The sequence below is a fragment of the Chanodichthys erythropterus genome, chromosome 11 (genome assembly GCF_024489055.1).
Source record: "Chanodichthys erythropterus isolate Z2021 chromosome 11, ASM2448905v1, whole genome shotgun sequence".
Classification (NCBI taxonomy): Eukaryota; Metazoa; Chordata; class Actinopteri; order Cypriniformes; family Xenocyprididae; genus Chanodichthys; species Chanodichthys erythropterus.
Window position 1 is genome coordinate 4,673,479 of NC_090231.1, and position 13,350 is coordinate 4,686,828.

A 13,350-nucleotide genomic window follows, 5' to 3' on the forward strand; every position below is an offset into this window, starting at 1 on the left:
GACGTTTGTCATAATTTTCTACTTTTTGTCATAATTATGACTTTTTGTATGTAAATTATTGCATGTAATAATTTTGACTTTTTATCTAATAAATATAACTTAGTGTATAATAATTTTGACTTTTATTTTAATCTTAATTTAAGTTATTTGTTTTAGTCATTTTTGATATTATTATTATTATTATTATTATTATTAATATTAGTCTTTGTTTGAGTAATTTTAGTACTTAAACTTAAACAAATTTTATGTCAGATATTTGCCAAGGCCACAAATGTTAAGTTTTTTTTTTAGATTTAATATTATCTAATATGAAATATTTATATTTTATTTTACTTCAGCTATATATATATATATATATATATATATATATATATATATATATATATATATATATATATATATATATATATACACAGTGCTCAATGTAAATGAGTACACATGAGTACAAAAGTAACATTTTAAACAATATCTCAATGAACACAAAAACATTTTCCAAAATGTTGACAAGACTAAGGTTAATAATATAACTTAGATTACACATTTTTCAGTTTTACTCAAATTAGGGTGATGCAAAAATGAGTACACCCCACTGAAAGTCTCTAAATTTTAGACTACAGATGTCTAATTTAACAAGAATTCAACCACAGGTGAGTCTACTTATTCATTACACAGGTGTCCAGCAGACAGTTGACTATAAAAGGGTGTTAAAACCCCTTCCCATTTCATGCTGTCAGCAATGGCACCACATGGAAGAGAAATGTCACAAGACTTGAGAAAGAAAATAACACAAACACAAAAACAATTTCAAAAATGTTGACAAGACTAAGTTTAATAATATTACACATTTTTCAGTTTTACTTAAATTAGGGTGATGCAGAAATGAGTACACCCCACAACAAAAGCTACTACATCTAGTACTTTATATGGCCTCCATGATATTTAATGACAGCACCAAGTCTTCTAGGCATGGAATGAACAAGTTGGCGACATTTTGCAACATCTATCTTTTTCCATTCTTCAAGAATGAGCTCTTTTAGAGACTGGATGCTGGATGGAGAATGATGCTCAACTTGTATCTTCAGAATTCCCAATAGGTGTTCCATTGGGTTCAGATCAGGAGCCCCTGAATCACTTTCACCCTGTTCTTCTTCAGAAATCCAACAGTGTCCTTAGATGTGTGTTTAGGATCATTGTTATGTTGGAAAAGTGCACGACGACCAAGGGCACGGAGTGATGGTAACATCTTCTCTTTCAGTATAGAGCAGTACATCTGTGAATTCATGATGCCATCAATGAAATGCAGCACTCATGCAGCCCCACATAAGGACACTGACACCACCATGTTTCACTGTAGGCACCATGCAGTTTACTTTGTATTCCTCACCTTTACGACGCCATACTGTTTTGAAGCCATCAGTTCCAAAAACATTTATCTTGGTCTCATCACTCCAGAGTATAGAGCCCCAGCAGTCTTCATCTTTGTCAGCATGGGCCCTGGCAAACTCTAGCCGGGCTTTTTTGTGCCTGGGCTTTAGGAGAGGCTTCTTTCTTGGACGGCACCCATGCATGCCATTCCTCTGCAGTGTACGCCGTATTGTGTCATGGGAAATAGTCACCCCAGTTTGGCTTTCTACTTCTTTAGATAACTGCAGTGAACTTGCATGCCGATTTTCTTCAACCCTTCTTATCAGAAGATGCTCCTGTCGAGGTGGACGACCTGGACGTCTCTGTGAGATGGTTGCAGTTCTAAATTTTTTAATTTTGTACCACTTTTGCTACAGTATTTTGACTGATAAGTAAAGCTTTGCTGATCTTCGCCTTTCTGGTGTAAAGAAATTATGTTCTTTCTCTTCCATGTGGTGCCATTGCTGACAGCATGAAATGGGGTTTTAACACGCTTTTATAGTCAGCTGTCTACTGGACACCTGTGTAATGAATAATTAAACTCACCTGTGGTTGAATTCTTGTTAAATTAGACATTTGTAGTCTAAAATTTAGAGACTTTCAGTGGGGTGTACTCATTTTTGCATCACCCTAATGTGCCTAGTTAAACTGGACTGTGGATGGTTAGTGAATAAGGTGCAAGAAAAATCCCTTACAAAAGTGTTGCAGTTGAGTTCTTGTTTTGCCTGAACAGTTCTGAATGAGCAGAGCAGTGAATGGTGAATTGCCTTTCAGCTGTTGCACTTGATTCGATAAGGCCATCATTTTACTGGTAATCAAATAAATGGCTGTTGCAGTAAGTGCTCGAAGCATCTCTCTCGTTCTCTAGAAATGCTCTCTACAAAGTGCTTTCCCACTCCACATCAGCAAAGTGGCTATTTTTAATGAATGTCATGGGAATATGCCACATACAACACAAATACAGTATGAACACCTCTGCTCTGTGTAAGCAGAATTTCATGAAATGAAAATATCTCATATTGTCTTTTTTGGCCCTGAACATAGACCTTTGACCTGCTTACCTCATTATCTGTGCTCTCGTCGGTCTCTGCAGGCTGTGGTTAGACCATCTCGCTCTCTGAGTTCAGCACACTTGGTCCCCTCCTGCAGTAGCGTACAGGCCTTCATCATCTCCAACATCGTCCTCATGAAGGGCCATGGCAAGGTAACCAAACACAAGTCACATATACAGTATATTCAACAAATAATATGATGCATTGAATTCTCGCCTCTCGTGGGATTCCAGGGCCTGGGATTCAGTATAGTCGGAGGCAGAGACAGCATGTACGGCCCAATGGGGATTTACGTGAAGACCATCTTCCCTGGAGGTGCAGCGGCCGCCGATGGAAGACTACAGGAAGGTGGACTCATTAGTTAAATATCTTACTATATCAATTGGTAACGGATGAGTTCATAGCTTTCCCGTCAACACTCACAGCTGCATTACCCAGAAGTGGAAAGAAAACTATATTAGTGTTTCTGGATTACAGGAGACGAGATACTGGAACTGAATGGTGAATCTCTGCACGGCTTGACCCATGAAGATGCCTTACACAAGTTTAAAGTGAGTAACCTGATCTGAATGCCTTCGGTTGTCAACATGGGGGTGTTTTAAGGGCTAACAGTAAAAATTTCACCTGATTAATCCACCTAAATCAATCAATCAGGTTTCACCAGCAATAAACTGCTGTTCTCTTTCTGAAGCAAGTGAAGAAGGGTTTGTTGACGCTGGTGGTGCGGACGAGTCTGCGGGTGGGCGCTATGCTGGGCAGCCATGGACAGGTGTCTCAGTTATGCCGATCCAGATCACTGAGCTCCAGCACCGGTATAAGTCGAGTCAGTGCTGATTTGGGAGACTATAACTGCCTCAGTAACCCTGCAAAACCCCAGGACAGAGTCATGATGGAGATCACGCTGCAGAAGGGTTAGTATCGAAATCTCATTGTTTTCTTCAGTATTGCTTGTTTTGCGTTTAACAGAAGAAAGACAACACATGAGTCAGTGATGACAGAAATTTCATTTTTTGAGTGGACTGCATTTCTACTTTTCACATCACATGGTTGATGCTTCAGAAACATCCACAACACCCTGTCAAAACCGAACACTGTCTTAGGTGTGATAAACACTGTGCCGAGCTCCGGCCAGCTGTAGCTGAAGTTTCATGTCACACATCAATCAAACGCTTTCACTCTGAGCCCTGCACATAAATGTCTCCAGAGCTAAAGCTGCCTCATTTGTGTAGCTGCACAACAGATGAAATTCAAACGCAAATCCTTGAGTTGCTAAAAATACTCACTCGACAGTAAGGACTTCGTCTCATCTTTACTTTAAAGTGATAGTTCACACAATAATGATATTGGTCCCACTTTATATTAAGTGGCCTTAACTACTATGTACTTACATCAAAAAATAAGTACAATGTACTTATTGGGTTCATATTGAATTGCAAAACACTTTTGCTGCTATTGAGGTGGATACGGGTAAGATTAGGGAAAGCATTGGTGGTATGGGTAGGTTTAAGGGTAGGGGTAAGGTGTAAGGGATGGGTCAACAGTGTAATTATAAATGTAATTACAGAAATTAATTACAGATGTAATTACATGCAGGTGTTTTAAAAATATAAGTACAATGTAAAAACATGTATGTACACAATAAGTGCATTTTATCAAATGATTAATTTAAATGTAAGTACATAGTAGTTAAGGCCACTTAATATAAAGTGGGACCATGATAGTTGTGCCATCATGTTGTACCAAACCCATTTGATTTTCTCTCCTATAATGAAAAAAAAAGGTGTTTTAAAAATATCCAAAACGCTCTTAGTAAATTAACCTGTCAAAAAATAGTCCCTTGTATTAAGAGTCTTCTGAAAGTTGCAGTGAAAAGGAAGTTGTGTTTGTGTTTTCCTTCCTATATTGGTCACTTTATATAAAGGTCCGATTCTCACTATTATCTACGACTTTTGCCTCAATAAACCCCTAATTACTGCTTATTAATAGTTAGTAAGGTAGTTGTTAAGTTTAGGTATTATGGGATGTAGAATATGGTTGTGCACAATTAGGCATTAATATGTACTGATAAATAGCCAATATCCTAGTAATATGCATGCTAATAAGCAACTAGTTAATAGTGAGAATTGGACCCTAAACTAAAATGTTACTGTGAGATTTGAGTGAAACAGATTCTTGAGCAAGAAAAATGTAGGGCGGGACTTGATTTTGTCCATCAGGAATTGATTGGATGGTTGTGGTTTGCTATTGGTGGATCTCATGTGAGTGACAGGTTGCCCCGCCCTCATCATCAGAGAAGAGATGTCGCTGCAAGAGGGAGGGGAGGTTATTTTGATTCGAGATTACTAGGCACATGAATAAAAAAATAAACATGGATAAATCATTTATAATCAATACTGCAATATACTGTACATAAAAAGCATGAATTGTCCATTTTGCTTTCAAAGTGACTTTAAAGGAGACATATCATATCATAAAGGCCATATCATAAAGGGGATATATCTGACTTTTTCCATGTTTAAGTGCTATAATCGGGTCCCCGGTGCATCTACCAACCCAGAAAACGTGGAAAAGGACAACCCAGTAGCTTTGTTTTGGCAAATCTTTCTCTGCAAGCATGTGAAAAAACAAGCCGTTCAGATTTCGCTTGCCTTGTGACATAGGAAGAGGATTTTATTATAATATCACCGCCCCTTAATCTGCACGTTTCCACCCATGGCACCACCATTTTGTTTACACAAGCAACAATGGTGAACCAGTTCTAAAGCCATGGAAAAAGTTCAAGCAAAGCATGCTAACTTTTCTGTCATTGGCTGCACACATGAGCACTGAACACTATTTAGAGTCTCGATAGCTTGGGTTAACCTGCGAGGAGACCCTGACAGGCTTGATTGCTAAAAAAGGAGCGTTTCTGTTCGAGCGATATTTAGGGCATTACAGGTCCCCTTTAAAGAAAAAACCTTTCAGTTAGCCACCATGTTTCAAATCCCATCTCTAAAATCGCATCTTATTGCAATGTGATGAAGAAACTGAATGTGTCACTATATTCTAAATGTGTATTTTCTGCATCTGTCCAGAGTTTGGTGTAGGTCTGGGCATTGGGTTGTGCTGTGTTCCTTCAGCTGGCGGCTGTCCGGGAATCTACATTCACACGCTGTCACCGGGATCAGTGGCACACATGGACGGACGATTAAGGTGTGAATCTTTATAAACATGAGATGTTTTCTTTTTTACATTTCTTCATAATTAATTAGCCAATCTGAATATACTGTACATTTTCATAGTCTATATAAAATTCCACCTCACCTGTACTTAAATATTATTATATTATTTACATACATTTTTATGCTTCCTTTCAAATAATCTTCTGGTAACACTTCAGCATAGGGAACACATATTCACTATTAACTACAAATTTTCCCGTCAGTAAACTCCTAATTACTGCTTATTATAGTTAGTAAGGTAGTTAAGTTTAGGTATTGGGTTGAATTTAGGGATGTAGAATATGGTCATGCAGAATAAGGCATTAATATGTGCTTAATAAGTTTTGCATGCTAATAAGCAACTAGTTAAAAGTGAGCATTGGACCCAAAACTAAAGTGTTACCAATCTTCTCCATTCACAAAATATATAAAAAAATTAGAAACAATCTCAGTTTACTTCAGTTAAAGGCTTAGTTCACCCAAAAATGAAAATAATGTAATTTATTACTCACCCATATGCCGTTCCACACCTGTAAAACCTTCATTAATCTTTGGAACACAAATTAAGCTATTTTAGTTGAAATCTGATGGCTCAGTGAGGCCTGAGCAATGACATTTCCTCTCTCAAGATCCATTAATGTACTAAAAACATATTTAAATCAGTTCATGTGAGTACAGTGGTTCAATATTAATATTATAAAGCCACAAGAATATTTTTGGTGCGCCAAAAAAACAAAATAATGACTTATTTAGTGATGGCCGATTTCAAAACACTGCTTCAGGAAGCTTCAGAGCACAAATGAATCAGTGTATCGCATCATGATTCAGATCGTGTGTCAACGACTGATTTGACACACTGATTCATAACGCTCCAATGCTTCATGAAGCAGTGTTTTGAAATCGGCCATCACTATATAAGTCGTTATTTTGTTTTTTTTGGCACACCAAAAATATTCTCGTGGCTTTATAATATTAAAATTGAACCACTGTACTCACATAAAAGTGTAAAGGAAATTATAGTTGTGACAAAATGTTCAAGAACTGTGTTGCTTTAGAGCATTTTGAGTGTGGTCTGTTTTTTTTACATAGCAAACATAAGTTAATTTGACATTTTGAGGCTATGTAAAGGGTAGGCATATTTCCACAATGTTTTACTTAAGATTAAGATGATAAAAAAGTAACTTTTCTCAAAGTTGCAGTTGGGTACTGATTATTTTTGGTAAACCAAATGATATAGTGCATAAATGGCAACATTATTTTATTTTCATAAGTGTGGTTTCTAGAGCGTTTTTAAAACTAACCAAACCTCGGCACTGTGAATTGTTGTAATGATGTGTGTGGTTGCTGGGTTGTTAGTAAGTAGTATGTGAATGTTTTCAGATGTGGCGATGAGATCATGGAGATCAATGACACGGTGGTTTGCAACATGACACTGAACGATGTGTACACGGTTCTGAGTCAGTGCAGCCCGGGCCCGGTTCAGATCATCATCAGTCGACACCCTGACCCAAAAGTAGGTCTACTTTCCCTTCAGGAGCATAACATAAGAGATCGTCATGTGCTTAGACAATTTACACTTCATTGTGGCTGTGAGCAGTCCTTCACATTTGTGTTCGTAAGTTAGAAAGCAGAGTATATAAATGCTTTAAATTGCACGTGTTTCTCTGTGTGCATCAAGGTTTCTGAGCAGCAGCTCAATGAGGCGATCGCTCAGGCGGTGGAGCACAGCAGACTGAGGAGAGACCGGAGTCAGTGGAGTATGGACGGGTGTAACAGCAGTGAGTTATTGATCTTTTGTTTGCCTATTTCACACATCCTGCAACTACAGTGTGTAAGTGATTTTACAGCATAATTGCAACTGTAACTATGGCCATGTACAGAACATAGTTACTTCGGGGTTACCACATTAACAACTCCTTTTATTAATGGTCATAATTTACTCTCCCTTAAACCATCCTAAATGTATATGACTTTCTTCTTTCAGCCAAAGACAATCGTTGTTTTAAAAAAAAAATATATCCTGGCTCATCCAAGCTTTACAATGGGAGTGAACAGTGTTCAAGTTTTTGAAGCTCCAAAAAAGCACATCCATCCATCATAAAAGTAATCCATACAACTCCAGGGGGGTAATAAATGCCTTCTGAAGTGAAGCGATGGGTTTTTGTAAGAAAAATATCCCTATTTAAGACTTAATAAACTATACTAACTGGCTTCTAGCAACGGCTGTACACAAATCAACTTCCGGCGGAAGAATGACCTCTGACTTGATGTATGCTCCTCTTCTCTTATATTGATATCCTTCAGCATTTTTCTTACAAAAACGCATCGCTTCACTTCAGAAGGACTTTATTTAAGGAGTCGTATGGATTACTTTTATGATGAATGGATGCACTTTTTGGAGCTTTAAAATCTCGACCCCCGTTCAATCCCATTATAAAGCTTGGAAGAGCCAGAATATTTTTAATATAACTATGACTGTGCTTGTCTGAAAGAAGATAGTCATATCTAGGATGGCTTGAGGGTGAGTAAATCATGGGATCATTTTTATTTTGGGGTGAACTATTTCTTTACCGAGCACCACAACACACTTGTAGCCAATCAGCAGTAGGGGGTGTGCCCACTCATGATGGGGGAGGAGAGAGAGTGAACCAATCAACAGTAGGGGCGTGTCCACTCATGATGGGGGAGGAGAGAGAGTGAACCAATCAACAGTAGGGGCGTGTCCACTCATGATGGGGGAGGAGAGAGAGTGAACCAATCAACAGTAGGGGCGTGTCCACTCATGATGGGGGAGGAGAGAGTGAACAAATCAGCAGTAGGGGCGTGTCCACTCATGAGAGTGAACCAATCAGCAGTAGGGGCGTGTCCACTCATGATGGGAGAGGAGAGAGTGAACCAAACAGCAGTAGGGGCGTGTCCAATCATGATGGGGGAGGAGAGAGAGTGAACCAATCAGCAGTAGGGGCGTGTCCACTCATGATGGGGGAGGAGAGTGAACCAATCAGCAGTAGGGGCGTGTCCACTCATGATGGGGGAGGAGAGAGAGTGAACCAATCAGCAGTAGGGGCGTGTCCACTCATGATGGGGGAGGAGAGTGAACCAATCAGCAGTAGGGGTGTGTCCACTCATGATAGGGGGAGGAGAGAGAGTGAACCAATCAGCAGTAGGGGCGTGTCCACTCATGATGGGGGAGGAGAGTGAACCAATCAGCAGTAGGGGTGTGTCCACTCATGATGGGGGAGGAGAGAGAGTGAACCAATCAGCAGTAGGGGCGTGTCCACTCATGATGGGGGAGGAGAGAGAGTGAACCAATCAGCAGTAGGGGCGTGTCCACTCATGATGGGGGAGGAGAGAGAGTGAACAATCAGCAGTAGGGGCGTGTCCACTCATGATGGGGGAGGAGAGTGAACCAATCAGCAGTAGGGGCGTGTCCACTCATGATGGGGGAGGAGAAAGAGTGAACCAATCAGCAGTAGGGGCATGTCCACTCATGATAGGGGAGGAGAGAGAGTGAACCAATCAGCAGTAGGGGCGTGTCCACTCATGATGGGGGAGGAGAGTGAACCAATCAGCAGTAGGGGCATGTCCACTCATGATAGGGGAGGAGAGAGAGTGAACCAATCAGCAGTAGGGGCGTGTCCACATGATTGGGGAGGAGAGAGTGAACCAATCAGCAGTAGGGGCGTGTCTACTCATGATGGGGGAGGAGAGTGAACCAATCAGCAGTAGGGGCGTGTCCACTCATGATGGGGGAGGAGAGAGAGTGAACCAATCAGCAGTAGGGGCGTGTCTACTCATGATGGGGCAGGAGAGTGAACCAATCAGCAGTAGGGGCATGTCCACTCATGATGGGGGAGGAGAGTGAACCAATCAGCAGTAGGGGCGTGTCCACTCATGATAGGGGAGGAGAGAGAGTGAACCAATCAGCAGTAGGGGCGTGTCCACTCATGATGGGGGAGGAGAAAGAGTGAACCAATCAGCAGTAGGGGCATGTCCACTCATGATAGGGGAGGAGAGAGAGTGAACCAATCAGCAGTAGGGGCGTGTCCACTCATGATGGGGGAGGAGAGTGAACCAATCAGCAGTAGGGGCATGTCCACTCATGATAGGGGAGGAGAGAGAGTGAACCAATCAGCAGTAGGGGCGTGTCCACTCATGATGGGGGAGGAGAGAGAGTGAACAATCAGCAGTAGGGGCGTGTCCACTCATGATGGGGGCGGAGAAAGAGTGAACCAATCAGCAGTAGGGGCATGTCCACTCATGATAGGGGAGGAGAGAGAGTGAACCAATCAGCAGTAGGGGCGTGTCCACTCATGATGGGGGAGGAGAGTGAACCAATCAGCAGTAGGGGCATGTCCACTCATGATAGGGGAGGAGAGAGAGTGAACCAATCAGCAGTAGGGGCGTGTCCACTCATGATGGGGGAGGAGAGAGAGTGAACAAAAAGCAGTAGGGGCTTGTCCACATGATTGGGGAGGAGAGAGTGAACCAATCAGCAGTAGGGGCGTGTCCACTCATGATGGGGGAGGAGAGTGAACCAATCAGCAGTAGGGGCGTGTCCACTCATGATGGGGGAGGAGAGAGAGTGAACCAATCAGCAGTAGGGGCGTGTCCACTCATGATGGGGGAGGAGAGAGTGAACCAATCAGCAGTAGGGGCGTGTCCATTCATGATGGGGGAGGAGAGAGAGTGAACCAATCAGCAGTAGGGGCGTGTCCACACATGATTGGGGAGGAGAGAGTGAACCAATCAGCAGTAGGGGCGTGTCCACTCATGATGGGGGAAGAGAGAGAGTGAGATTTTCATCATCATCTTCACTTTATTTTTCGTGAAGCATTATTTTGCTTCGCCTCAGCTTTGATGAGACGTCCACTCTTGCTTTGTGCGCTCATGCATTTTGGGGGTGGAGCAATGAAAGGAGGGGTGTGTTTGTTTGCATTGATTTCAAATATCAGCAGTGTTTCTCAGAAATCACCTACTGCACCTTTAAGAGATGGTTGTGCCTGGATTCAGTCAGATTTACTGAAAACAAAGTGCCGTTTGTGTACCTCATACATGCATGTCTGCTACAATTTGTACATTGTGATTCTTTTACAGTTAAGATAGGCAGTTGTTTTAGACATGTCTGTATCTGATCTCAGGTCTGAGGAGATCAGAACCCTGTTCCCACAGCAGACAGAAATGTATCCGCTGTCTGGACAGGAGCGCGAGTCAGCTGACCTGTAGACGAGCCCAGAAACCCATGATCCGATCATGCAGTGAGGGCGCCTACAGCCAGCGCTGTATCCCAGCCAGCGTCACCACTCAATCCTTCCTACAGCCGGAGCATGTCACCAGAGTACAGAGCATGGATGTCTCTTTAACAACCAACAGTGAAACTTCACTTCATAACACACTTTCTCCAGCCTCGTTCACGGATGACGAATATAACATTCCCTATAAATGTCCTGTAAACTTCACTGGACAGCAGACATTAGATGTGCATACAAGTGGTGTGAGAAATTCTGCGCCAGGACCAACAAACCAGCCACGGAGGTACTGCAGACGACAGGAAGTCACCAGTCAGGAAGTGCTAACTGATTCGAGCGGATCTAGTCGAGGTTCACCAGTAAAAGAGGAAGATCTGCTGCCGTCTCAAAGCAATTGCCAGGTATGGCTATATACTGTACACATTTATGAAATGCATTGCTTTCTATAGAGCAAAAACTTTTTTGGTCAATTAAAATGTTTATTTCTTTGTTTTCTCTTCCTTGTATAGGGTTTCATATCAATTAATATCATGTCAGTGAGGTTATGCACAATAAATCACTTTTAAGGATTTAAAATCTACGCAATGGATTGATATAGAACTGCTGATATTTTGCTCTCTGTCAAAGAGACTGTTCACAAGTAGGCGGTTTTCACTGTGAGACTGTTGCATTGCCCATAAATGGTAGTTGAGTATTGTAAGTCAAGACATGATTGGTTTAACTGCAACACACGCCTTATTGTCAAATTCTTCACAAGTCTTGCATTAGAAAATCTTGCACCATCATTGTGCATGCGGACAGCTGTAATGTTATGGCCCTCAAAGGGAAAAAGACCGTTATTTTTTCTGTATATGGATATTTTGACTGGATTTTTGATTTTCATCTGACTGTTGAGTCTGGACAACAAATAGAAAATATACATAAACATAACATGTGTTTTAATTTAAGCAATTTCCTATAAAATGAGGAAATGTCAGACTGTGTGACTATCCTCATCATGATCTGTGAAAAACAGAAATGTGTCAAAATTAACAAGAACTCAAGTACAAATTAAATAAATTAGTAATAGTAATATCTAATGGTGTATATATATATATATATATATATATATATATATATATATATATATATATATATATATATATATATATATATATATATATATATATATATACCAAAGTAAAAAAAAAAAAAAAAAACTAATATTTTGTCATCAGTTATTCTGTACAGTGCATGATTAATTCATCACATTTCTAAATGGGCATCTCTTGTGGCTACTCGAAACATTGGCTAAAACAGGACCCTAACAGGAAGTAAATAAGACGTTTTAAAGCTCTTAAAGGTGCACCCAGTAGTCATCAGTGTTACATTATCAGTTATCAATGCCACTGTGGAAATGCATTATTTAATTATCTTAGTTAGTTTATTCTACAAACAAACAAACAAACAAACATGTACCATAACAGGGGATTAACCATTTAAAACGTGCATTATTCAGCTGGTCAGACTACACTGAATATTCACACACCATCATTTGTCACACCAGAGGATCATTAAAATTAACTCGTGAAATGTTGATTAAAAGTAAGGAAAAATTTGACAAATGGAGACCAGTTGCAGCATCTATTGTAAAATGTGCACTTACATCAATTTTAGAAATGTGTATCCTTTATATAAATATATATTTCCTTCACAAATATAGACCTATATATTTTCTATCTATTTTACTCACACAGTCTTTAATTGTCTCTCCTCATGCATCTAGTTTTTCTGCAGTCTATACAGGGCTTTGAGAAAGATCTCAAGGCTTCTGTTTAAGAATGTACGTAGAAATTCATGCTACCTCTTTTTGGATGTGTTTATGTCAGTGTTTGGTGACAATTCTTTCAATATGAATTTGTGTGCAGTTCATACTAAATGTTTTTTGTCACAGGTTTTGAAATGCTTGAGTGTTTGGCATGGGGCATGGCTCTTGTGTGTGTATACGCCTGTGTTTCTGTTTGCAACAGTGATGCATGATGAAATGATAATGAATGCATTTCTACACCTTTTCACATTTTTTGTAAGATTAAAACTTAGCCAGCCATTTCCTGTTTTTGTGACAGGAAGTGGTTGAACACGCAGAAGTCGGAACTAAAGCATCTGCCTGTATCTCTGAACCAACACTAAGAGGGGACAGACAGCACAAAGGTATGTTAATCAGAAATACATCTACTACTAGTTAATAATTCAATTAAAAAATAGCAATATGTCATGTAGGTTGCATAACTTAAATGTGTGACCCTGGACCACAAAATCAGTCATAAGTCACATGGGTATTTTTGAAGCAATTGCCAACAATACATTGTATGGGTCAAAATTATCGATTTTTCTTTTATGCCAAAAATCATTAGGATATTAAGTAAAGATCATGTTCTGTGAAGATATTTTGTAAATTTCCTAATG

General features: G+C 40.1%; 1 protein-coding gene across 2 annotated transcripts in view; it reads left to right on the top strand.

The window, feature by feature from the left end:
- Nucleotides 1-13,350, top strand: part of il16 (interleukin 16) — a 47,686-nt gene that overhangs the window by 20,164 nt on the left and 14,172 nt on the right. The window contains exons 8-17 of one of the 2 annotated variants that reach the window (XM_067401083.1): nt 2,498-2,608; nt 2,690-2,804; nt 2,934-3,007; nt 3,148-3,367; nt 5,531-5,648; nt 7,037-7,169; nt 7,335-7,434; nt 10,798-11,306; nt 12,671-12,727; nt 13,011-13,095. In XM_067401083.1, the coding sequence (XP_067257184.1) occupies nt 2,498-2,608; nt 2,690-2,804; nt 2,934-3,007; nt 3,148-3,367; nt 5,531-5,648; nt 7,037-7,169; nt 7,335-7,434; nt 10,798-11,306; nt 12,671-12,727; nt 13,011-13,095 (1,522 nt within the window). The remainder of the gene's footprint in view (nt 1-2,497; nt 2,609-2,689; nt 2,805-2,933; nt 3,008-3,147; nt 3,368-5,530; nt 5,649-7,036; nt 7,170-7,334; nt 7,435-10,797; nt 11,307-12,670; nt 12,728-13,010; nt 13,096-13,350) is intronic. The other variant, XM_067401084.1, reaches the window with a different exon arrangement.